The sequence below is a fragment of the Hypomesus transpacificus genome, chromosome 17 (assembly GCF_021917145.1).
Source record: "Hypomesus transpacificus isolate Combined female chromosome 17, fHypTra1, whole genome shotgun sequence".
In the NCBI taxonomy this organism is placed as follows: domain Eukaryota; kingdom Metazoa; phylum Chordata; class Actinopteri; order Osmeriformes; family Osmeridae; genus Hypomesus; species Hypomesus transpacificus.
Genome location: NC_061076.1, coordinates 9,772,411 through 9,800,383, shown reverse-complemented (window position 1 = coordinate 9,800,383; position 27,973 = coordinate 9,772,411). Strand labels below are relative to the sequence as shown.

The 27,973-nt window shown below is 44.6% G+C and overlaps 1 protein-coding gene across 2 annotated transcripts in view; it reads right to left on the bottom strand.

The window, feature by feature from the left end:
- The window catches only part of prkcab (protein kinase C, alpha, b), a 407,398-nt gene that overhangs the window by 345,720 nt on the left and 33,705 nt on the right, over positions 1-27,973 (bottom strand). For both annotated transcript variants that reach the window (XM_047037656.1, XM_047037657.1), the window contains exon 3: positions 1,445-1,527. In XM_047037656.1, the coding sequence (XP_046893612.1) occupies positions 1,445-1,527 (83 nt within the window). The remainder of the gene's footprint in view (positions 1-1,444; positions 1,528-27,973) is intronic.

The window sequence follows — 27,973 nt, the reverse complement described above, 5'->3', positions numbered from 1 at the left end:
CAAAAGGGGGCAGCCCCCCGGCCTTCACTCTTCCCAATTCCAACTGGGCCAACAACTCCTTAGAGTCAAGATCCTCCCTTTCCGCACGACGGCCCCTGTCTCACTCATCCTCAGCCCACAACGCCTCCAACTCCAGCGAGCTAATCAGGAGTTTAGCCTGGGCGGGTTTCAGGGTACCTTTTCGCACCTCTACCTCTTGCTCTGCCGCCAACTGTAACTTGAGCTTTTGTAAGATGTCGGAGCTCTCGGCGGGAGGGCAATGCCATCCTCCCCCCTAGATTATCTCCCTGCCCGTCATTCAACATGACAGTACCGTAAAAACAAAAAACGGGAGAAAACTACCTTTAACTGGCAGAGAGACCTGCGCCACAAAACCAGCTTCTCCCAAAACAACGCAAACGAGGAACAAACTTCACCCGTACCACCAGGACAGAAATTTGTACCGGGGAAATGAGGAGACCACAAAGCTCCGCCGGCACCAGTGAACCTGCCCCAATCAGGACACAGGGCGTAGTCCCACTTCCCTTTCCAATACATTTACATTTAGTCATTTAGCAGTCATTTAGAGCTTATCCAGAGCGACTTACAGTAAGTACAGGGACATTCCCCCCGAAGCAAGTAGGGTGAAGTGCCTTGCCCAAGGACACAACGTCATTTTGTACGGCGGGGAATCGATCCGGCAACCTTTTGATTACTAGCCCGACTCCCTCACCGCTCAGCCATCTGACTCCAATCACCACCATGTGCAAGACCCTGCACCACTTAAGTGTTATAAATAAAAGTTACTTCAGAGAAAGGAATATCAACCATCCCTCTAACACTCTGCAACTAGGCGTGCACGTAACAATAGGCTTTTCTGCATCCATTTCTATGGCAGCAGTCAAGGTCTCTTCTTCATCTTAATCATCATCATCATCCTGTGATGAAAAGCATTCTGTTGGGGGTAACTGCTACTACAAGTTGAATAGGCACCAACTGATATTTACTTTGTATCATGTTTAATATGATTAAAACCAAGGTGAAGTATAGGCTACAATCACGAGCTTATAGGCCTAAGCAAAATATGTCTTACTTGTTCGCAGTATGTTTTTAAATAACATTGAACATGCTATTTTTGTCCACAACTTTTTCACCTATAATATTAACGGACAATAGGGTTAAATGTTCAATGTATGGACTGGCAACTGCATTCAAATGTATGCATTGACTCGGCAGCAAACGTCTCCCACGCCAATTATGTCTACGCTGCTACAGTCGTGTTGCTTTTTTCCAGAATATGTGCTCAGATTGACCATAAACACGTAATAAAACTTATATCTGAAGTTTGGTTATATCTGCTTATATCTGAAGTAGAACAACGTTTTTGGTTGCCGGGTGCAATTGTGGATCCTAGTATCGTAGCTCTACTGATTTTGGCTTTTAATAGTTCTCATGCCTTACTTACGTCTGTGTCTGGACCCTTGTCGGCCCCGGGGCAGGAGAAGGTAACAAACTCATGGCAGCGTTTGTGGACCACAAAACAGCACACTGTGAAGAGAGAGTGAGAGAAGAGAAACACACAGAGAGAAACACAGAGAGAGAGAGAAACAGAAGAGAAACAGATAGTGAAAGAATAGGTTAGGAATCATGTACAATTTAGTTTCCATGTCTTTTCAACACTGTAACCTGCCATCTATAGTTCCTTGCAGCAGTACAGAGAAACTGTCGAGGATTCTCTCTCTCTCTCACTTTTTGTCTCTTTCTCTTGGTGTCAACCTGTCAGTTCAATTCTTTCTTCCTCCATCTTAATCTTCCCTTTTTCCCTCCTCTTTATCTCTTGCTTCCTCTCCAACACAGGAAGAAGGCAGGTCAAGAGAGAGCGAAGACAATAGGGGGTCTAACTGTGAGCAAATCAATGTGCTCAGCCCATTACAAGTTCTCTGTTTAAACAGCTCTCAGTCTCAGCCAGGCAGAAGCAGAGTACAGCCAGACTGGAATCGCATAATCATAATGGCCATAATGGGATTCAGAAAGGACAGAATGATTGAGTGGTGCAACAGATATTGCTGGAAGATTACAGAACTTCTGTGGTCCTTTCTTCCCTTCTACTTTGTCGCTCTCTCCCTCATTTCAATTTCATCATGCCGTTCATAATCTTGAGATCTACTCGTAATCTAATTCCCTAGGGATCTGTGTGTCAAAGATGGATGTTCCCATCCTTGTGCACGTGGAGCAGTGAGAGAGCAATTAATTAATTTCCCTTCCTAATAAAGAAGAGAGCAGAGAGGGCGCAGGAGGAGAGAGCAGCCAAGCTACCCTCAACTGTGTGATTCTTCTCTGCCCAGGCCGTCGAAATTAGTCACCTTCACCCAGATAAACAACTCAGGTGAAAGCACACACGTACAGCGGACACACAGCTAGGCAAGCCTCACCTCTTTGTTGAGTAACATCACACCTTTTTTGTTTCACACGCACACACAAATAGGACATTCACATGTACATACAGGACATAACAGTAATATTAGCTGATAACACAACACAAGCATGTACACACACGGCTTTTCACAAAAACATTTGAAAGCAAGCAAATCATAAAATACATCATATCATAGTTTGAGTTGAATTACTTTCTATAAAGCTTGACTGTACCAAGGGCTTACCAGACAACCCTGGCAGATGCTCATCTGCCTGATATTTGCTATGCAAACGAATGTGCTTCCATGGCCAAACACTTGGATGTCTTCTGCCTATTACCCAGCGTTCAGATAACATTCCCATTAGATGCCTGAGGTCCAAATGAAGAATAGAACTGCTTACTTCTAGGTTTATTGTAGGTCTATTGTATTAAATGTAGTTGTTACTTGGCTGTATTTGCAGTTATAGAGCACAGGTCCTGACTGCTGACAGATTTCTGCTGGGTTGCATGATTACTTCGTATGCACAAACTATTAACTATAACATCTGTCGGAACCAACCCCCAACCTCAGCACTGAACGTGTCCAAAGATATCACTCTGTTAATCCATCTCTCCATCCATCTCTCCTTCAATTCCTTGGCCCTACCACACCTTCAAGTCTGTTCCCAGTGCAGTCAGGGAAGCTTGTAAAGCTTGAGATGCTGAGAGGACTGTCCTGACACTGGTCCAAGGTCAGCATTAAGGGCGGAGAACTGAGATGAGCTGTGGAGGGCTTAACCCCGACAGCCTTGGCCTGTGTGTGTGTGTAATACCCCTAGGATCAGGCTGTTAGGCTTACTCTGACTTACTGAAGACAGCCAGGGGAGACTAGAGAGAGTGTTTCTCAGTGACTCTGATCCCTGTTGAATACTGTCGGCTTGCACAAACGCACACACACACACACACACACACACAAAAACGTAAGAACTACACCCATGTCCAGACACACAGACTCACACATTAACATACACACATAAGAACAAGACACATGCACACACCCCAATGTGTGCAGTGTTATGGGGGAGTTACAGGATGATGCGTGGGCCTTAAAACTGTGAGCCTCTTGGATCCAGTGGTTCAGACAGAGAGAGACTCAGAGGGCTCAGCCTAGCAGAGGTTAGATACGAGAACCCAGAGTCCTCATCCTTCTAGAGCCAATGACATAGAAATGTGGACACACATGCACAGGGAAAGAGAGAGACAGGGACACAAATACTCCCACAGAGAGAGACATAGGGGGGAACACACACAGGACACACACACATAGGACAGAGAGAAAGAAACCCACTGGTACACACACACACACACCCGACTGGGGCAGGGGAACATCTGATGCATTAACTGACATGAAATTATGTGCAGGGACGCACCTGCAGAAAGAAAGACACATGTAAACACAGATTAGTACTTACAGTGCATGTCCACTACAGCGACGCGATGGGAGCAACGCAATGCCATCCATTCATATTCAATGGAGCCAGAGCCCGTCTACGGAGAGCCTGTCGACTCCATATTAAGCCCCATTGTCCCGAATTTGGTTGCAGTTCCACTGGAGGTGATCGCGAGCGAGTGCAAAATGAATAGGAGTCTATGGAATGGCTAAATGTGTCTATTTCGCCTGATTGTCATTGAGAAATCTCAGATTTGGTTGTAGTTTTTGCATGTTCAACATGGATTATAGGTCGAAAGTTGAATGAACGAGAACTTATGTCCTTTCAATTTCTTACAGGGTGAGTCGTTGTTGCCCAAAACACGCTAGCATTCTGCTAATGAATGCTGATTGGTTAATGAAGGACTGACTACGGCCACAGATCTCGCTTGATGGTATCCGAAGCGGAACTAGAATGTCAAAGCATTGGCAACAACATTAGCAAGCTAAAACTCTTTCTAGCTCTTTCTCGAGAGAAAAAGGAAGTGACCAGGGCTTGCCGTAAAGCAGTATCTCTGGTCGTACAATGTGTATGACATCATTGACATTTTAAAAGGCTTTATAAGACAAAAAAGCTACTTAAAAAAACACCCAGCAATGTGTATTTTTTTTGCCTCCCCTTTCGAATTCAACATTCAAATTACTATTATTATATTATATATTATTACATATTATATCCTGCGAAAAGTAGATTTTGAGAGGTATAACTCCATAGACCTCCATTCATTCTGCACTCGCCCGTTAGTACCCACATATGGAACCCGGAAGTTTCCCGAGAGTCGCAGTTCTCTCCCCTATCAGACATTCTCTGATGGATCCAGGATATCCGTAAGCAACAGCCAATCGGATTGTTTTTTTGTTTCTTGTAACGTAGCAACCGTTGATCATGGTAAACATTTCTAGCTTTCACAGTTTCAAGATGGAAGACAAATTAATCGTCTGTGTGGCTGCGTACACAGTCCTGTTCGATACATAAACAGTACGTACAGAGCAAGGCCGTAATCATAATACACATTCCCCCCAATATTCAAATCTGGTCAAAATGTCCCCCCCCAATATATTGATATAAAAATATAAATGTGATACACTACGACAGGCACACTGTCCGAAATTATCATAAAAAAATACATTCGTCCCCCCCAATGTTGCCTCAATGGCTACGGCCTTGGTACAGACATTAACTAATTGGCATGGCGCAGGGTCGCCGATGTTTCAGTGCTCCTGGTAGGGCTGGGCGATATAGGTAAAAAAGGATTGATATTAACTACTTACCGAAAGTGAGGTCATGGGTTAGACCGAACGGATGGTCATTGAGATGGTCATTTCTGACACCGTTAATGGAATTATGGAGCTATGTCAGCCCTCTCAGTCTCACAAGGGATAATCAAAGCACCTCTGGCATTGGACTCAACTCAATACCTCCCAGACGACTTCCATCCACTCCAGCCAGCCAACTGCCAGATTAGAGCTCTCTGTGCAGCCCTAATACTAATCTGGCCACAGCAGGAGGAGGAGGGTGATGGAGCGAGATAGACAGGAAGAAAAGGATGCATGTTCTAGTCTGGAAATTGGAATTAGGGTGCAGAAAAATCTGTAAATGTTCTGCTAAAAGAAAGAAAGAAAGAACACTGAAAACGTCTGTTGGTACAGTCTGCAGAGCTGTTAGACACTATCAGAAGTTGTTAAGTGAGTATTATTTCATTTATGTTTTTGGATGTATGCTGTATGTTCAGTCCATGTATTCCCTTTCATGAAGCATGTAGCTGGTAATTTTTTTTTTATAAAACAAGGGGAGGAGAAGAGAGAAGAAAAGAAGGGCAGATATGGGGGGTTGGAGAGGAGAAGGGTGCAGTCAAGAAATGGGGCGAGGGGAGGAGAAGTGAGGAGACCTGAGGACAGAAGTATATTTGTGTGTCTTTTCTATTTTTAGGGCTGGCTCCATCCATGGGTAGGAACATGGTGTACCTCGATCACTAAGCAGTGTATGAGTGTGTTGGGGGGGGTCGGGGGCTTTCTGCTTTACACAACACCTGGGCGAGACACTTTATGAATACACACATTTACATACACGTACACACACCCACAAAAAGGGTAGTTTTTCTGGTTGTCATTAGGGATGTTCGTCATTAACGGTGTTCGGGCAATGCAGGAAGGAAACAGTCACCATCCTGTCGCAGGATGGGGAAAAGGGGAGAAGACCAATTGCCTATGGCTCTGATCTTCTGATAGAAATATGGAAAACGACAGCTCAATGAAGTTGGAACTTCTGGCATTAAAATGGGCGGTAACAGATCAATTCTGTGAGTACCTGTTTGGGGCCAAGTTTACCATCTTTACAGATAAAAATCCCCTTAGCCATCTGCGGACTGCAAAGCTGGGAGCCATTGAGCAGAGGTGGGCCTCTGACCTGGTCGGAGAGATTTGATTTTGATATCCAGTACCGGCCAGGAAAGCAGAATGGGAACGCAGATACTCTCTCTAGAAATGTCAAGGCCCCTGAAAGAATATTTGCACCTTCACTTGGGCAAGTAGCAGTAGAGGCCCCTGCGGCCCAGTCGTCATTCGCTGGAAAATAGGCTTAGATGCAGCGGGAAGCGAGACTTCCGACGCCAAAATGTCAGGTGTGTCTAATTTTTAGCAAACGGAAAAGGAATCACCCATACCTCTGATGCAACCACGGCGGTCCCGGAGGCAGCAGGCCGGGAGGCATACAAACCCATGTCATCTGCCAAGGTCCGCAGTGCAGAGACCAGGGGTAGAGGAAGAGGGAGGAACTAGCCCTAACCCTAACCCAATGTTACTGGTCAGGTTTGTACCAAGATATTGAGGCCTATTACAAACAATGTAGAAGGTGCATTGTTTTAAAACCACCAGTGCCAAAGGTGGTGACAGAGCTAGGAAGTCTACTGGCATCCAGACCCTTTGAGGTGGTGGCCATGGACTTCACAGTCTTGGAGCCCTCCAGTGATGGTCGCGAAAATGTCCTGATCTTCACTGACATATTTTTCAAATTTACAGTGGCAGTTCCAACAAGAGATCAGAAAGCAGTGACTGTTGCTAAATCCCTAGTTTCAGAGGATTCATAGGTATGGCGTGCCGCAGCGTATTTATTCAGACAAGACAGATGTCGTTCACCAACTGTGCAAACTGTATGGAATCAAACAGAGACGCACCACATCCTATCATCCTCAGGGTAACAAGCAATGTGAAAGATTTAACCATACTCTCCATGACCTAGTGAGGACCCTCCCTCCAAACAAGAAAAAGAGATGGGTAGAGCATCTTCCAACGGTAATATCCGCCTAAAATACCACAGAACATGCCAGTTCAGGGTTTACGCCATATTTTTTCTATGTTTGGGCAGTCTTCCAAGTTACCAATTGATATTCTGCTTGGAGTGGAGGACAACAATTTTTCAGGGACAGTGGCTGACTGGGTCAAGAGCATCAGAGGCTCCTGCAAGCAGCCCATCAGCAGATGGAACAGGCCCTTGGAAGCTCGCAAAAGGTATCATGGCCCTGCAAGCTGTCATTGTGCTTTGGGAGTGGGACAGTTACTATACAGGCGGAACCACAACTTCTATGGATCTATGGATGGCAGTGCCTTTCCGGGTGGTAGGTCACCCAGACACTAGCAAACCAGTTTTTACTGTTGTCCCTGTGGATGACTCTCAGGCCCCAAAGAATATTCACAGAATGGAGCTGCGACCGTGTGTCCCAGTGAAATCTGCAAATCTGGGCCTAGAGGAACCTGCTAAGCCCGGCACAGAAGACAATCCAAACAGTAATTATAATTTGACAGTGTGTTTAACAACAAGACTAGCCAGCTATCGAGCCATGTCATTGTCCCCAAATAAAATCAAGATTTCTAAGAAGAAAATAATCGGCCATGTGTAGAGTTGCTGCTACTGTCGTGTTGTAGTGATGTGTCGTTCGCGAACGATTCGTTCATTTTGACGGAATCCTTAAAAGGACTCGGGAGTAACGAGTCCTCTCAAAGAGTGATTCGTTCATTTTGTCATGGCCGCTCATCCGGACTATTGCATAGGCTCGTCAAAGTAAACAGAAATGATTCGTTAATTTCCCGACTCGGTCTTCGGGTACGAGTCTTTGGATAATTTTTCACGTGACCTGCATAGGCTCTGTACTGGTAGCTAGAGGAAACGAACAATTCGTTTATTTCCCGACTCGGTCTTTCTACGAGTCTTTGGATAATTTTTTTCACGTGACCCGCATTGTACTTTTTAGTAGAGGAAACTGTTTCCTCATTCCCTTTCGCGTGGCCGATGTTTTAGTAAGACGTGAGTGATATTCGCTCAAGTCATCATACTGACAGTTTTTGTTATTTTCACTTTACATTTACACTTACAGTTTAGTGCAGTGTAATTCTTTGCCGTGATAATTAAATGCTAGTGTGATAATAAATGACCAAATCAAACAAACTGTCATGATACATAATTTTTATGCAGGAATTTCTTTTGAAATAGTATCTGCTGGTAGCCTGGCTGCCAGCCCAACTTCTCCCCGCCCACAAAAGAATTTGGTCAGGAAGTTGGGTCTGGAGGGTCTCGTATTGGGGACAACTACAGAAAACCAGAATCGGGACGGACCAATGAAATTGCCATGGCGGGCTTTATACGATGATGGACAGATGATCAACAGTAACGTAATCAACGACGTCACGAAAGAGCGCTTGGGTTGAATTCGTTTTCAACAAACAACATATTACATTGCTCGGATTGGTTGTAGGTCTATCCAATTGAGCGAAGAGGCATTTGTTTTTGCGAGTTCGGTTGAAACACGCCCCGTAGTCACAGCCCAATGGAGAGTTTTCAGACTCATATTCTGACTAGAATTATGAGTGTGACAACGTCAGGCTAATCTGCTGGTGCACATGTCATGCACTAACCTACATGAGAATATGATATGTGTTTGCAGTGGACGTATAGCCCCCCCCCCCCCCAGAAATTAACGAATGACTCGATAAAAGATTCGGTCATTTTACTGAAAGAGATTCAAAGAACCAAATCAGTTAAATGATCCGAACTTCCCATCACTATCGTGTTGGCCGAAGCCCGTCTGAAGTAGATTGACTAGCAAGGTGAATAGCGAATGGGATGTGAGATGAGCGGTTACGTGACACTGACACAGTATATTCAGATTTTTTTTTTTCAAATAGGTTAAAATAAATATTGAAGTCACTCATTGTTGTAAATACAAGTTAGCTTGTTAAAGTCTTTCCAAATTGTAAATGGAGGCTTTGACTCGTCCCTGTTGTTATGGTTACTTATTTGTATCAACGCGAATGTTTCATCGCGGAGTGATTTATTATTAGCCGTGTCAGAGTTGGGTTGTTCTGGGATATTTCAACTCATGGAACGTCTCTCGTCTTATCAGAAACAGCTAGATCAGAATGCTGATCACCAACCATCCAATAATGGGGCGCCAAGTTCTCTGGAGTCATTCAACATGGAGGAGCCTGAGGCAAATGCATCAGTGACACAGGTGGGTTAATTACAGGTTAAGTACACCATGGAACATGCCAATAAAGTTTTATAGATAGATGCGTGCATTCCAAAGTTTCTTAATTTCCATATTTGGATTATGTGGTCGCTGCTAATGTCAACACTTACTAATATGGGAAGAAAAAGGTAGGCTAACTGAAGGTTGACTAGGTTCAGTTTCCAATCGGAATAGCTATAAGTGATCACAAGTTAGAAAATAAGGTAACGTGGGCTACTTTATACGATCATTAAACAAACTATCCTAGTGGAGTTTGTGGGCTCAAAAGCGCAGCCTTTTTGAGCTTGGATTGGTTTCGGATTTATGTGTGTTTGTCTGATATATTGCCGTCGTCATCTGCCGCTTGTCCGGGGATCGGGTCGCGGGGGCAGCGACCTAAGCAGGGAGGCCCAGACTTCCCTCCCCCCGGCCACTTCCGCCAGCTCTTCCTGGGGGACCCCAAGGCGTTCCCAGGCCAGCTGAGAGACATAGTCCCTCCAGCGTGTCCTGGGTCTTCCCCGGGGCCTCTTCCCAGTGGGACGTGCCCGGAACACCTCACCAGGGAGGCGTCCAGGAGGCATCCTAATCAGATGCCCGAGCCACCTCAGCTGGCTCCTCTCGACGCGGAGGAGCAGCGGTTCTACTCTGAGCCCCTCCCGGATGACCGAGCTTCTCACCCTATCTCTAAGGGAGAGCCCGGACACCCTACGGAGAAAGCTCATTTCGGCCGCTTGTATTCGCGATCTCGTTCTTTCGGTCACTACCCATAGTTCGTGACCATAGGTGAGGGTAGGAACGCAGATCGACTGGTAAATAGAGAGCTTCGCCTTTCGACTCAGCTCCTTCTTCACCACGACGGACCGATGCAGAGCCCGCATCACTGCGGACGCCGCACCGATCCGCCTGTCGACCTCGCGCTCCATTCTTCCCTCACTCGTGAACAAGACCCCGAGATACTTGAACTCCTCCGCTTGGTTCAGGATCTCCTCCCCGACCCGGAGATGGCACTCCACCCTTTTCCGGTCGATTACCATGGCCTCAGATTTGGAGGTGCTGATTCGCATCCCAGCCGCTTCACATTCGGTTGCGAACCGCTCCAGTGAGAGCTGAAGGTCACGGCCCGATGAAGCCAACAGGACCACATCATCCGCAAAAAGCAGCGACCCGATCCTGAGGTCACCAAACCGGACCCCCTCAACACCCTGGCTGCGCCTAGAAATTCTGTCCATATAGGTAATGAACAGAATCGGTGACATAGGGCAGCCCTGGCGGAGTCCAACCCTCACCGGAAACAAGTTCGACTTACTACCGGCAATGCGGACCAAACTCTGGCACCGGTCGTACAGGGACCGGACAGCCCCGATCAGGAAATCCGGTACCCCGTACTCTCGGAGCACCCCCCACATGAGCCCCCGAGGGACACGGTCGAACGCCTTTTCCAAATCCACAAAACATGTGTAGACTGGTTGGGCGAACTCCCATGTACCCTCCAGGACTCCGCGGAGGGTATAAAGCTGGTCCACTGTTCCACGGCCAGGACGAAAACCACATTGCTCCTCCTGAATCCGAGGTTCGACAATCCGACGGACCCTCCTCTCCAGGACCCCTGAATAGACTTTCCCAGGGAGGCTGAGGAGTGTGATCCCCCTAAAGTTGGAGCACACCCTCCGGTCCCCCTTTTTAAAGAGGGGAACCACCACCCCGGTCTGCCAGTCCAGAGGCACTGTCCCCGATGTCCACGCGATGTTGCAGAGTCGTGTCAACCAAGACAGCCCTACAACATCCAGAGCCTTAAGGAACTCCGGGCGGACCTCATCCACCCCAGGGGCCCTGCCACCGCGGAGCTTTTCAACCACCTCGGCGACCTCAGCCCCAGAGATAGAAGGGCCCCCCCCGATGTCCCCAGACTCTGCCTCCACGTCGGAAAGCGTGTTGGTGGAATTAAGGAGGTCTTCGAAGTATTCCTTCCACCGATCCAGGACGTCCCCCGTCGAGGTCAGCAGCGCACCATCCCCACCGTATACAGTGTTGACAGAGCACTGCTTCCCCCTCCTGAGCCGCCGGATGGTGGTCCAGAACCTTTTTGAAGCCGTTCGGAAGTCATTCTCCATGGCCTCGCCGAACTCCTCCCATGCCCGGGTTTTTGCCTCCGCGACCGCCAAAGCCGCGTTCCGCTTGGCCTGCCGGTACACATCAGCTGCCTCTGGAGTCCTACCAGCCAATAAAGTCCGATAGGCCTCCTTCTTCAGCTTGACGGCATCCCTCACCTCCGGAGTCCACCACCGGGTCCGAGGGTTACCGCCGCGACATGCACCGACCGCCCTGCGGCCGCAGCTCCGGTCAGCCGCTTCAACAATGGAGGCCCGGAACATGGCCCATTCGGACTCAATGTCCCCGGCCCCCCCCGAGACATGATCGAAGCTCTCCCGGAGGTGGGAGTTGAAGCTCCTTCTGACAGAGGGTTCCGCCAGACGTTCCCAGCAGACCCTCACATTACGTTTGGGCCTGCCAGGCCTGACCGGCGTCCTCCCCCACCATCGAAGCCAACTCACCACCAGGTGGTGATCAGTTGACAGCTCCGCCCCTCTCCTCACCCGAGTGTCCAAGACATGCGGCCCCAAGTCCGATGACACGACTACAAAGTCGATCATCGAACTGAGACCTCGGGTGTCCTGGTGCCAGGTGCACATATGGACACCCTTATGCTTGAACATGGTGTTCGTTATGGACAAACCGTGTCTAGCACAGAAGTCCAACAACAAAACACCACTCGGGTTCAGATCGGGGGGGCCGTTCCTCCCAATCACGCCCCTCCAGGTCTCACTGTCATTGCCCACATGAGCATTGAAGTCCCCCAGGAGGACGAGGGAATCCCCAGGAGGAGCGCTTTCCAGCACCCCCCCCAGAGACTCCAAAAAGGGTGGGTACTCTGAGCTGCCGTTTGGTGCATAAGCACAAACGACAGTGAGGACCCGTCCCCCCACCCGAAGGCGGAGGGAGGCTACCCTCTCGTCCACCGGGGTGAACCCCAATGTACAGGCGCCGAACCGAGGGGAAACCAGTATTCCCACCCCAGCTCGACGCCTCTCACCAAGGGCAACTCCAGAGTGGAAGAGAGTCCAGCCCCTCTCAAGGAGACTGGTTCCGGAGCCCACGCTGTGCGTCGAGGCGAGGCCGACTATATCTAGCCGGAAACTCTCTACCTCGCGCACCAGCTCAGGCTCCTTTCCCGCCAGCGAGGTGACGTTCCACGTCCCTAAAGCTAACTTTTGCAGCCGAGGATCGGACCGCCAAGGCCCCCGCCTTCGGCCGCCGCCCGTCTCACACTGCACCCGACCCCCATGACCCCTCCTGCGGATGGTGAGCCCACTGGAAGAGGGTCCCACGTTGTCTCTTCGGGCTGTGCCCGACCGGGCCCCATGGGAAAAGGCCCGGCCACCAGGCGCTCGCCATCGAGCCCCACCCCCGGGCCTGGCTCCAGGGGGGGGCCCCGGTGACCCGCTTCCGGGCAGGGGCAACTGAGAACCATTGTTGTATTTCTTCATGGTTGGTTTTTTGAGCCACTCTTTGTCTGGTCTTTCACCTGGAACCTGTTTGCCTTGGGTGACCCTACCAGGGGCATGAAGCCCCCGACAACATAGCTTCCAGGATCACTAGGACACGCAAACCCCTCCACCGCGGTAAGGTGGTGACTCAAGGAGGGGATATATTGCGTCCTTTCAAAATATTCTTGTTGCAATTGACTTTACTGTAAATGTAGCAAAACACTGGTGGTGGCAATGCATACAGAGAGCTTTTAAGAGTTTATCATTTGCGGAGGATGTAGGCTAGGCTATTATACAGAAATTGTTCATGGTATAATTAAATTAATGTATTTTCTTTACAACTTTGTCAGGTGGGAAGTCATCTTCTCAACCGACTGCAGTCGAGATTGGAGCAGGCCTCTCAACGACAGCCCATGGAACTGGACTATTTGGAGTTCATTTTTTCAAGTGAAATTACTTTGATAACCTCACTTGAGGTAGATTTCATGGTCTTTGTTTCATGTGGCTTGGTAATACCATAGCATTGCAGATATATACAACACTTTAATCTAACCCACTTTCAGACAATCAAGGATTAGCATGTTTACCTAACTATGTCTTTCCTTTTAAGTAAATATAGCTGCAATTAATGTCTTTTTTTTTTTTTGCTGAATTGTGCCATCCCCAACACTGATCACTTATATCAAGGGCCATCAGGCTTTTGAATGAACATTGATATGGACATTGATACACTGTATCAACTTGTCACTTTACACAAAAGTCACTTTCAGTCACTTGTTGCTATTTCAGCTACTCGTTGCATCAGCAATATTTACATTTAGTCATTTAGCAGATGCTCTTATCCAGAGCAACTTACAGTAATGTAGGGGGTTAAATATTGTCCAAACAACCAAAACAATTTCCCCTATGGTTTAAAGGAAGATGGGAAACTGAACAGTGTATTAGCATGAACCAAATAATGCCAATACCAATAGAATTCCAGGTATTTGACTCTATGGGTTAAAGCAGAGCAAGAATGGTCAAAGTACGATTAAATGAAATACGCATTTAATAACTTTGCAAATTAATGAAATCAATTACAAAGTAAACATGTTAAAATATGAAAGCTTTAAATCTTACTCACTCCACCATGATCATTGTAAATCAGAAAGAAAGCAAGAGGTGAGCAAGGATTGGGACAGTAGGACAAGGGAGAACTGAGGAAAAGGTCTCAGGAGATGAAGAATCCACAGAACAATGCATGACAATTCCCTTTATACACAAGAACAACCAATCAGACCTCATCTTGAATGGGGTGTGAGATCCATCAAGTTGAGACCATCCAGACACTCCAAACTTTAGCATATGAGAGGTGGGGGCAGGTTTGACACCTAGCCTTACAGTAAGTACAGGGACATTCCCCCGAGGCAAGTAGGGTGAAGTGCCTTGCCCAAGGACACAGCGACATTTGGCACGGCCGGGATTCGATCCGGCAACCTTTTGATTACTAGCCCGATTCCCTAACCCCTCAGCCACCTGACTCCTATATATTGCACTAATTGTAGGTAACACTTGTCTTAGGTAAGCTTAGGTTGTATATTAGATGTATATTGTATGTATATTAGAGGTCTAGTATACTGTTTTGTATATTATTTTGTATATTAGGTTTATTTTATATTTTGGCTTATCATAGGTGTAATCTATGTTCTGAGTACTCATGTTATGTTATGCCAGGTTGTCTTGTCCTAAGAATTTCAGTCCCCAGTCTGACCCTGTGTTGTTCTGTGCATCTGACAATAAAATACTTGAACTTGAACAACAGGAAACAAAAACATTTGGTCCATAACTGAAATAACAGTACTAATCACTATACTATATACTACACTATACTATCCTCTTAAAATGGTGCTATATTAATCACTAGTCTCATTTTAAACATTGCAGTCTAGGCCGTACATTTAATGGGTAACTCTTACTTGATAGAGTAAGGTTAGCATTATGTGAAATTGTTTGCAATATCCATGCTGCATAACCAGTATGTAAGAGGAGAAACGTATTACTCACACAAACACAAACTCTCAGAGCACAAGAGCAATGTGAAAGTTATGAATTGACAAAATAAGTTACTCAAATCAAATATTTGATCTTATTGATGTAACCTAGACCAGACTGAAGCTTAGCTAAGAATCAGAGGTAGCTAGGACAAAGGGGTCATGGACTTGGTATTCCCCGCTATGGGTTATTCAATTAAATGAATGAGGAAGGACACGGCGTACGAAAATAATGCACTTTATTTTCTGATGTCTTGTTTAAAGGTAAAGATTTAAATAGATGTACATCAATCATTAGGCCTACTTAAGTTAGTGTGGCAACAATTCCCATATAGTGCTCACACAAGACACTAAGCAGCTCCAAAGCTGCGGTTCGGCTACTATGCCTGCTACAACCGTACCACCAATTACCACACCGTACCGTACCACAGCTTTGTCTCCTGTCCATCCTGAACAGGTACAGTAATCTGCAAAAAGTGTGTATTTCATGGACAAGTAACACTGCACCCTGACAGTGACTGTCTACCAACTCAGATACTATTGTACAAAACATTACGCTATATCACAACACAGTATCACATCGAAATAAAAAGGCATCTTTACCTGTTGGTGTACATTATTAATTTCATTACGCTTCTTTGGTGAGACCTCTAGGTACCCTGTTAGTGCGTTAGCCATCAATACATTCATTTTCCAACATTAAATGCACAGTTTTACAGGTTTGTGTGAACAATTTAAAGTTTTAACTCAGTACATTCTTGAAAGCAAATTTAGATTATGAAATTAGGCTGCATGTTTGTCTGTGGGGAACATTGAGAATGATTTTGTTGTTGTTAGTGTGGGGAAGATCTCGAAGCGTGTAGCGTTAGTCAACCTTTGTGTGTCCATATGCGCTGCGGTCGGTGATCAGCATTCTGATTGGTTACTCCACAAGCAACGTGCTGATAGGACACCTTTTTGACCCGATTTTGACACGGCAAAATCTTTGCAGGAGCATAAAACGATTAACAGGAGCATAAAACGATTAGCAGGAGCAGAACAAGATTAGCAGGAGCAGAACACGATTAGGAGGAGCAGAACAAGATTTGCAGGAGCAGAACAAGATCTGCAGGAGCAGAAAACGATTAGCAGGAGCAGAAAACGATTAGCAGGAGCAGAAAACGATTTGCAGGAGCAGAAAAAGATTTGCATCCGTAAAAAAAATAGGGCTGTCAAAGTTAACGCGTTAATAATATCTCATTTTAACGCGACAAGAAAAAATTAGTGCCGTTAACGCAGGTTTCTTTTTGACCCTGGGAATAACCTGTCGTCACTTGATTTCGACTGCCGACGGTAGCTGATGAAGAGAGGGATTTTAGATCGGAAGTTCCTCTTCAAAAAGTTCTGAGACGGTTCGGTTGACAAAACTGAGGCTGTGTGCACTGTTTGTCAGGCTGAGTTTAGTATTCACCGGAGTACTTTCAGCCTAAACTATCACATACAAGCAAAGCACACAGCTAACAGCAGCGTTAGCGGTAGCAGCAGCAGCATTTGCTCCGGTATAATATGGCAGACAACACTTCCAAAAGAAGCGAGCAGCTGACTGGGTTCAACAAAATAGAAACCGTGTTGTTCAATATTAAGGTCAATCTGTGGTTGCTTAAGTATATGAAGTATGTTTGAGTGAGATTTGAATATTATGGAGCAGGATATCGTAGGCTATGAGACAACATGTCTTAAATGTATTTTATATTCCAGAATAAGTCTAATTTTGTGGATGTTTATTATATAGCAGTATAGTTTGTGAGTGAATAAAACTCCCTTACAATTTAAGTTGTGTTCCATCTGAACTTGTTATATGGACATTATCATCCAGTTAGGCCTATCTGAAGTTAAGTACACCCTTTTGATGTTATTTCCACAAACAAATAATTTATTGGGGTAACATTTTAACAGATTAAATAGATGTAATACTTTTGCGATTAAATGCAATTAATCGTGATAATCATAGGAAATAATAATACGATTAATCGCTATTAAATATTTTTATAGCTTGACAGCCCTAAAAAAAAGTGTTTGTCAAAAACAATTCGCATAATACAACACTTTTTTTATGGATGCAAAACAATTTCTGCACCTGCAAATCGTTTTGTGCTCCTGCTAATCGTTGCTGGGAAATATCAAACTGAGGCTTGAAGGTCGATACGGCAAAGCCGAGGTTTGATATTTCCCGGCATGACCGAACTGTCGGGTTAGTAAGTTGTTTATTATATGGCATTTTTAGCTATTTTCATTTTGTAAATGAAAATAAATGGTAGGCTAATTGTAGCTAGCTATCAATTACTTTTGATAGAAAGCGGACAACACGGTTCTGCTAAAATGGCTTTAATTCCAACACAAATAACGACTCTTTTATAAAGTTAACAATTTCTTTGTCGCTGTTGATGTTTACAGTATCGTGTGGATAGTAAACTCAGCTGACTCCTCGATATCGCTCATTTTGAAGATGACGTCAGAGGAGAGCAATAATAATCCGTATCAGACCACGGACTGGCGATGAGGTCAATACGCGGCTGGCATGACTACCCATTAGCCAATCAGAGCGCTCGTACTGTTGTTGCCATATAGTAATAAGTGATATTGTGGAATGTTAAGGTGTCATAGATTGTTGACATGTTCTTCTGGAGCAAAGACGAAGATGAATAAATCATGTCTAATAACCACAATATTGTTATGGTCGTAATATTGTTATAACTTTGTCAGATAACACCACAATGATGGCATTAACAATAACTGTAAGGTAGTAATAGTAAGCAACACTCACCATCATTGTAATCGTAACATAGGTATAGGCTTATTTAACTTAGCAAGTTTTCAGTTTCTTTAATCCGACACAATAGGCCAACTTCAGCAGTCATACAAAAAGAAAAACACAAAGCAAAAAGAACAACGTATATTTGGTGAGTCTGAGTCGTATGTGGAACGTATGTTACATCTAAAATTGTCATATTTCTAAAAACAAAGTTTAACTAGAGAGGGTACAATTTCTGGGGAAATTGTAGGGTGTGCTTGTTTGCGTCGGTTGCAGGTGGTTCCGTTTTCCCTTCTAGTGATATTTTCAAGCATTTAGCCTACTCATATTGCATAATTCATTAAGAACACCCTTTGAAACAACCGAACACCCTTTGAAACAAGCTACTTTAACAACGTTGTCACTAGCAGTATTTCAGATTGAATTGCGATTCAAACAGTACCGTCTGCTAACTGAAAATAAGCCCCCCAAAACGTAAATAAGTTTGATATTAATTTAGGGGGACATGGCTAATACAAAATTAGTTTGCTAGAGGCAGCTGTTGCTAGCCACACTTCACTGATTGTTTGAAAGCGCCGGAAATGAGAATGTTTCTTTTGACATAATAATAGCTGTGGCATTGAAGACAGTACTGTAGCCTACTACTACACACTGCCAGTGGGCGAGCCGAGTCTGTGACTCTGAGGTTAACGTCAAAACAAGACGCGGTCTCACTCAAATTCCAAGTTTTACACAAATCACAAAAATATGCTGACCCGCTGGCTGTCTTTGCAATCGCCATATCTTTAAAACATTGCTCTCCATTTTGATGTAGAATTGACCCTGGTGCGAAATTAAGAAAATACTCATCAGACGCAGATCGACAACAGCTGCCGCAACGGGGCTCTCACGTAGCAAACAAATCAACGTTTTTACAGCAACCTACATTAAAATCTCACCACCTGGCTGTCTTCACAATAGTCATATCGTCAGCCAGAGCACAGCCAGAGCACAGCCAGCCTGCTCTTGAAAGAGTGTCTACTGTATATAAGTCTATGCTATCAACTTGTCTCCGAAGAGGGAATGACACAGGAGACATTACGCGTGGCTCTGCACAATCGGCTTTGAGCAGTAGGTCAGCGCTATTGTAAGAGTCTTTTTCTATGGCTCTGCCTACAACGTAATATGTTGTTTGTTGAAAATGAATTCAACCAAAGCGCTCTTTGGTGACGTGGTTGATTACGTTGCTGTTGATCATCTGTCCATCATCGTATAAAGCCGCCCTGACAATTTGATTTTTTCCGAACAGCTCTTGTTCGGATATAGTTTTTCCCCAACCAAACTACCCCAGACCCAACTTCCCGACCAAATTATTTTGTGGGTGGGGATAAGTTTGGCTGGCACCCAGGCTAAGAGTATTGGGATTGGGCCTTACAATCGTTGAGATGGATATGGAGAAGCAAAAAGTCCATATTCATCAAAACAAGAAAGGTATTATAAAAAGAGAGCAATTGCAATCATATAAAAATTATATTTCTTATTCAATGTCGAACGTCAGCTTCCATCTTAATCTCCTCTCAATATGGTAGGACGTGACCCTTGGCCTTTAACCACAGGGTGTGTGACAGACTAATCCCAGCCCTGGCTGCAGATGGCCCACAGTCTCTCAGGAGACAATCGGAAGATGGATGGACAGTGACCTGAGTGGAACCCCGGCTCTACTGTATCAGACCTCATGGGTGATGCCCGTTGCTTGCCTGGCAGAAGATTTTAATACAGACATTTTTTATTACAACATTAGAGGTGTGTGTGTGTGTTGTGATATAACCAGTAAAAATTATCTAGCCTGGGTGAAGCCAAGAGTTACAAAAAGAAAGTTCAGAAAGCCAGCCAAGGCTGAAAACCTGTATTTCACCCCACACAGTCTAATAGAGCAAATACCTTCAACTAGCAAGCAGTTTTTCCTGCTTTGTGGAGTAATGAAAAGGAGAATGAGCATGGAATTAAGCTACTTAGAAATGGGACTGGAAAGAAGAGACAAAGAAGAGGAATAAAGAGAGAAGATCAGAAGAGAATTGTAGAAGAGAAGAAAGGACAAGAGGAGGAGAGGCAAGGAGAGAGGGAGAAGAGAGATGAGAGGATAGGAAGAGATTGGATACAAAGAGAGGATAAGGGAAGGAAGGGGTGGAGGGGAAAAAATCCTACGTGAATACTGTCCTACTTTATGGGGGTAAAAAAGGAGTCCCGATTTCCAGGTGTGTGTGTGTGTAAGCTCACACCATGGGTTTGAGTTTGATGTAGTCAGCAATTTGATGCCCTGCCATCATGGGAAAAATGCATGAAAGAGAACCTGTCTTTAGGGGTGGGAGTGTATGAGTGTGTGGGAGGCGGTTATCACAACAGGGGTTGTTGTGGCAATTTTAGGATAAATATGTTTAAATAGTGGTAAAACTTTAAAGCTCCTTTGTTCATTAAAAATGGACAGCCAGTGACTAGTTTAAGTAAGGTTTTGAGGTGCTGAAAAATCTGGGGGACGGTTTACCCTGGAGGATGCGTGAAGCATCTTATATGGCCTTCTATCTTGATAGTAAATGAAATCTGGTTGGGCTTAAGGTATTTATGACCTGAGAGGGAAAGTTCTAGAAAGGGTCAATTGAAGTAAAACATACAGTTTTGCTATAGAGATTGCTATAGAGACCACAAAGGACAGTTGACCATTTGAATCGTCAGCTTCTGTAGCTTTATCACCTCCTGACCTAGAGAGAAATGTGACATCAAATAAGCCTGGGACACCAGGGGGGTATTCCAGGTATCGGGTTTAGTGAAAACTTTGAGTTGTTTAACCCAGAAAAGAGGCTTACTCCAAGGTTTCAGTTCCAAAAAGAGAGGTAACAAAACCTTTTGGTAAGTTTCCATGGTAACTTACTCTGTGAAACTAAGGTTTTCCATGCCAAACTCTGCGTTTCTACCTATCCCCTCCCACTTTCTGAGCTTGCTAGCATTGGCAGACGTGGGATATCCTTTCATGGTTCAGCCAAGCGATCTCGACCAAAATTGTATTCGCTTAGTTATCAGTGTTAATTTCGTTGACGAAAACTTTGACGAAAAATGTTCGTTAACGACCTTTTTCCCATGACTAAAACGAGACTAAGGCGTGACGAAAACGGATCTTTGAAAATAAAAACTATGACTAAATATATTATAACTTTTGTTAACGAGACGAGACGAAAACGTTGGTGGTTGACGAAGTCAATACTTACTACTCTCCTTTTCGCCCCTAAATTTGCATGCACCTAACATCATTAGTTGAATGTTGCCGGGTCCTATACAGTATCCATAGGCCTACTCTATGGACTGGTTTCTCCAAGGTTTCCGTTGCCGGGTCCAGTACAGTATCCATAGACCTACTCTATGGACTGGTTCAATGACTGGTTCAACACTGTATGATGATGGCTCAAGGACAAGGTCAAGCGTCTGGACGGAAAAAAAGAATGGACATTTGGACACACTTCAAATATATTGTGACGGAAAAGAAAACCCAATGCACCGTGATAAATGGAGATAAATCATGCGGTTTTAAAATCAGTGGGAAAAACACGACGAACCTCAAAAGGCATCTGAAAGCCCACCATCCTGAAGTTCATGCCACGGTAAGTTCGCTAGTAACTCTCAATGATAGCTAGCTAATATCAGCTAGTTATAGGCATATATTAGCAAACTTTGTCAATTTCAAAAGGGGCAGTCGAGTGTATAGGACGTTAACTTGGATAGCTAGCTATTAATTATCGATTAAAGCCTCCTGTTAGCCTTGGCAAATGATTGACATTTTTTGGGGGATAGCTAACCACGAGGTAGCATAGCTAACTTAAAGGAGACATGGGTAACACTTTAGATGAGCTCACCAAATTCATAATTTATTGACCAATTTGTTACTTATTAGTTAACGGTTTGTTCACCATTAGTTGTTTATTGTTTATACAAAATGTATCATTAGTAAAGCATTTGTTCACACAGTTAGAGTTAGGGTTCGGGTTTAGGGCTAGGGTTTAGGGTTTAAGTTTTGGTTAGGGTTTAGCTTTACTAATGCGTTACTAATGATACATTTAGTATGAACAACAAATAACTAATGGTGAACAAACCATTAACTAATAAGTAACACATTTATTAATAAATTATGAATTTGGTGAGGTCATCTTAAGTGTTACCGAGACATGAAATGCTGTTTTTGGATGCTTTTATATAGGCCTTAGTGGTCCCCTAATACTGTATCTGAAGTCTCTTTCCCGAAATTCAGCCATGGTGCAGAATTATAGCCACTACGAGTAGTCCCACAATGAGCTTTTCCTCAGTTTTGGTGTCTGTAGCTTTAAATGCTAATGAGGAGGAGAGGGGCGCCAACATGCGCTAATGTTTACAACGGATGTATCGCAATGGCTCGTAGCCCCCGTTGCTGTAAGAGATGCCTCGAATTTAGCCATTCTCATCTGATCACCCTGGTTTGCAGAGGTGCACACTCATAAATAATTTCAATGAGGAGAAAGACGGATATCGCCCGTGCCATAACACCAACAGCATAACGATTATCCAAAATAACAAAGAAGTGTACAACACTGGCGTTACAGCGTTTGTATTCACACACATACTTGATGCCATCTATCTTTACATTACCAACAGTAACTCAGCTTTTAGCTGCAGAGCTAATGTTACAGCCACATTCTAAGGATAGCAAGCTAGGTAACCATAGACAGTAAAGTAACAAAATGATATAGCGTTAGTTAACTTATTTGTCCAAGGTTTGTAGCTTGACCAAGGAGAGTTAGTAATGATCCAGAATTTTATTTCAGCAAGGCCAGTTTTGTATTGGCTCAAGGTGAGAAAACAGTAGAGGCTGAAATGTTTGGCGCAGACATACAAAACTTTGTGAAGTTGTGTCGGCACAATTCCAGCGAAAATCAAATTAAGATACTGGTTGTGCAGAAGCTTGGATGAAGGAACAAAAAAAATACTTTTGTTTTGATTTGTACATCCAAGCACTAAGCAACTGTTATGCTTCGTTTGTTTGCTCGCCATGATGTCTCTCCAGGAAAAAACGATATCGCACTCGCCCTTGCACGGTGGTAGCTCAGTTTATCATGGGCGGGCCAGATGATCTGGACAGGCAAAGCAGAGAGAGGGGAGGTAACCTTCCTCCTATCTACGTCACTAGGAGGAGATTTTCAAACAAAGCAATTGAGCCTTCATTTTTTCAAAGGCGGAGAAGAACACGCAGGGCTTGGTTTACACTTATCAAAAATTCTAGACACTGGGGGACCAAAGGCAGGCTAGGGGAACTCATATTAATGTTAAATAACCTCATAAAAAGAAGTTTTCATGTCATGTCTCCTTTAAACTAGCTGTCGATAACTACCTGGCTAGATTAATTGCATTAATCAAGAAATTGCAAATAGACAATTATCCTTGTCTATTTGGGCAATTGTTATTATCATTGGCACTGGCAAAATAATTCCACTGTCAAATCTGGCCGTCTAGCTAAATCGGGTGTTTCCGATTGCACAGCAATTCGTATGGAGGATATGTGGTTGATTTAGCTCTAAAGCCAGGAACGCATAGAAGTTGTATTGTTCTATCACATCATTTACATCTTCAAAATCTAGACTTGATATTCTCTTATATTTCCATAATAATACTGTTAATTAAGTATTATAAATGATTACTTACATCTAATTGATTAGAATTCAGCGGTAGGCAAATACTAGTGTTTTATGATCAGATGCAACAACTCTAGCTTGACTAATCCAGATTCAGCTTTGATGCAGGCTTCTCATTTATCCATTTTACAGTTTACATACGAACTCCTCGTGCTCCCTCTAGCGTTCCCAGCATACATTAGGCTACATACAACTTCATTGTAACAACTAGGAGATCTGTATATCCTAGACTAATTGTATCCACAATTATTTCACCTAGATCCCAGACACAACAAGACTAGAAAGACCAGAAAAACAGCAGCCTGATCCAGAGAATATGGGGTCATCTATTCAAGCGTTCTTCTCCTCAACAGTTAAGTATAAAGCCGACTCAGCCGAACAACAAAGCAAAGAAGAGGCTATTGCCCAGTGGATTGGACGCACTGGCCTACCTGCCCCTTCGGTTGAGGACGAAGATTTTGTTCAAATGATGCTGACCATTGATAAGAGGTCCCATTTTATCTGCCATCCGTTCCCAAGAAAGCAAAAATAACATTTTTTTTTTATTTAGTTGAAACTGTACACTGCCGAAAGGGAGAAATTTAAAGACAGACTCGTCACAGCACGCAAAATCACAATTGGGCTGGACATATGGACAAAAAAATGACTTTTTGACAAAGTAAGAGGACTTGTCAGGCTCTTCCGCAAGTCATCTGTGGCAACTGAGCGACTGCTCCAGCTTTGTGGATTACTCTGGTCAAAGACTGCGTCACTAGATGGTCCAGCTCATACCAGATGATTTCCCGCCTTCTTGAAGTGAAGGACTCAATTGTCCAGGTTGCTGATGGGATGGACTGGGACTGTCTCGTGCCCAGTGAGTGGCAGAAGCTGGCTGCTCTCAGAGATCTGCTCCTCCCCTTCGCAGAGCATACCAAGATGCTACAGAGCGACACCATGTCCCTATCCCTGGTGGTGCCCGCCCTTTTGGACCTGACTGCTCATCTGTCCCAGTTCCACCAGAGCACTGGCTACAGGGACCTAGCTGGCCTGGCACAAAAAATGAAGGCAAACATGGAGCAGCAGCGCTTCAGCTGCTTCCTTGATTTACATTTACATTTAGCAGACGGTCTTATCCAGAGTGACTTACAGTAAGTACAGGGACATTCCCCCCAAAGCAAGTAGGGTGAAGTGCCTTGCCCAAGGACACTGGCACTGTCTGATTACCAGCCCGATTCCCTCACCGCTCAGCCACCTGACTCCCTGATTAAAACCATGGTGACGTCGAGGCTACAGTCACAAGTGTATAGTCTAAGCAAAATATGCAATACCTGTTCAAAGTATGTTTTTATATTTAATAAAACATTGAAAATGCTATTTTATTAAGTCCACCACCTTTTCTAATATTAACGGACAGTGGGGTTAAATGTTCAATGTATGGACTGGCTATTGCCTTCAAATGTACGCATTGACTCGGCAGCAACTTCTCCCACGCCACTTGTAAAAGCTGCTACAGCCGTGTTGCTTTTTTCCGGAATACGTGCTCGACCATAAACACAAAATAAAACTTCTATCTGAAGTTTGGTGGAGGACAATGTTTTTTTGTCGCCGGATGCCATGGTGGATCCTAGTAGCAGAGCTCCATTAATGTTGGCTTGTAATAGTTCTCATGCCCGCGCTTAACTCAGAGTTGACGTACTCCGAGTTGAGTCAACAAATTCATATCAGCTTTTCTGGAACCAAATTTTCTGAGTTCCCATTTTAGAGTAACTCAATTTAGAGTTAATCTCAGAGTTTGTTAAACCCGCTACCTGGAATACCCCCCAGGTCCTGAGGCTCTGTTGTTGTAACTGCCACTGTATTGTGATTGTTCTAGGATGACCATCTGTTATGAGTCTATATAAGACTACATATGTTATGAGTCTATATAAGACTATGTGAATTGTGAACGGGACCTCTCTGCCGAACGATTGTAGCAATACGTCCTCCGGTATAGACGGGTCACAGAGTAATCTGTTTTGTGCTGTAATATTGGAATAAATAATTTGTATCAATCCGGCAAATCGTATCAATCTAGAAATACAGTGTCGTCGGGAAACTTCCTTAACCAAATCATTTTCTTTTAACCTTCGCAATGTGGGGGGTCCGAGACAGCCCAACGGTTAAAAGAAAATGCTTCACTTTGTTTTTGTATGCGGTAAAGTTGTCGCAATATGACGGTGGGTCACAATGACTGATGGGTCAGAATGACCGGAAGATAACACAAGGGTTAACAGGGTCCACAACAGTCATCCACTAAGCATTCAAATCACCACCAGCATATAAAACACACACAATGGTTGGCACCCCGCTACCATTACACACCTGAACACGCACACACACTGAGGTAATACTACACTGGGATGCTGCTGAAACATTGCATGACCCCCCAAACTGCATCCTAGAACAATTCGATGTAGTATAAAGATTTGTGTTTCGGCTAAGACCAAACATGCAAGTAAGTAACCAGCTAATGCCACCATTACGTGAAAACAGGAAAGCTTTGACACAAACAGCTTTATTGAAAGTTAGTTAAAATAATGTGAACACAGAGACGCATAATCTGTCTAGTCTATGTCGCAGCATTAGCTGAGAGGACTAAGGTGAAGGTCACATTTAGTCACGTCCTGTCAGACAGAATCACACCTCCCCATGCTCTGATTGGAGGAAACCCCTCTAGTTTCCACCCACACTCCGATTCAGGATGACAGGCGATGGCAGAGTCAGGGAGTCAGGTGGCTGAGCGGTTTTGGAATCGGGCTAGTAATCAAAAGGTTGCCGGATCGATTCCCGGCCGTGCCAAATGATGTTGTGTCCTTGGGCGAGGCACTTCACCCTACTTGCCTCGGGGGAATGTCCCTGTACTTACTGTAAGTCGCTCTGAATAAGAGCATCTGCTAAAATGACTAAATGACTAAATGTAAAATGGCAGAGCTGGGAAATCACTATGGCTCCCTGTCTCCTGAGATCTGTGCCTGACTATGCATGTCTGGATGCCTTGTTATATTGGACACACTGCAAATGATGCCCTGTGTGTGTGTGTGTGTGTGTGTGACGGGGCTATGTGGACTATGTCTGAACGGTGTGTTTTAAGCTGAGGTCTCGAACGCTTATCTCTGTCCTCACACACACAAACACACAAACGGGGCTAAAACTCAAACAGAAATAAACACAAAAACTTACAATGGCCCCACTCACACCCATGTGTTCCTTCTATGTTAATGGTAACACCATGCAGCAAATTAGCCTTCTCTATAGAGGTGAGCTGCATCTCTGTGCTTATAACCAGTTTCCTCTGGGGAGGATTTCCTGGGGTACCCCCCTTGCCACTGCTCCCAAGCACACAAACACACCCATCGCTAGAGACACATTCCTGAAAACACACACACACAGATTCATACTCACACGCTGAGTTTAAGGCGTTTGTATTAGGAAATAGCCACAGGAAGAATGGATCAATTATCCAAAACTACAGGTGGGAGTGCTTATCTCTCAATGACCACAGGGAAAGTGATACAGCACCAGTGTTGGGGGTAACGAGTTACAAAGTAACGGATTACAGTAACAATATTACTATTATAGGTAACGAAGTAAAGTAACGCATTACACTCAAAATATTGGTAACTACACTACTTTACTAGTGTAGCGGACTCAAATCTGCTCTCTTTGATCCAAGGCGAGATGATCGGACAAGAACTTGTTACTTAGTCACCGAAGGTTATAACAAAAGGTTTGCGTTTATTCATGTGCCAGGACTTTGGATACATTCATTTAGGCAGTCTCAGCATCCAGAGACAACCCAACTTTCTTAACAGTTCAGGAGGTATTTCTACAGAACATGTACGTCACACAAATATTTGATTGGCAAATGGCCTGGACAAAGATAGGCCTATTTCACAATACATGTTGATTCATTTTTCATAGGGCAAACTTCCCCCCTCCCCACAGCTGTGGCTGCATGTCACCATGACATGCTGACTGTTCTTTCGGATCTGTTTGCAGGTTTACAACCTGTCCTTGGTTAAACTCTAATATGGGCAATGTGGCCAACCTATCCTTACTTACTCCTTACAGGTACTTCTAAAAAACCACCACACTAGACCTCAGGAACGCGCTTTCCTGCGTTACCCAAGCCATTTTTGCCGGTCCGAAAAGTTATCTTTTAGTGGCGCTTGCATGCTTGCCTGTGTGCTTGCTTGTCTGGGCACCGTTGCCACAGAGACCGATTTGAGTGATTTGAATGACGTAGCTGCTGGTGCGTAGACATGCGTAGACATTAGGCGCGTTCGACATGGGCTGACTTCATGCAGCGCCGCAGCCGGCTGCCTTGAATCTGAGAATGCCATCGGCTGCTTCAAGTCAGCCGGGCTGCAGGCGGCTGCAGACGACCCCTGCGCTGCATGAAGTCGAACACACCTATTGACAACCCAGTATCACATGTTATTACACGGCTGGTCTTAACGCTGTAGAAAGCTCCATTCACTTGAATGGGGCTTCCCAACGTTCTGCGGTCTAACAGAGCGTTGCTATGAATAACAGAC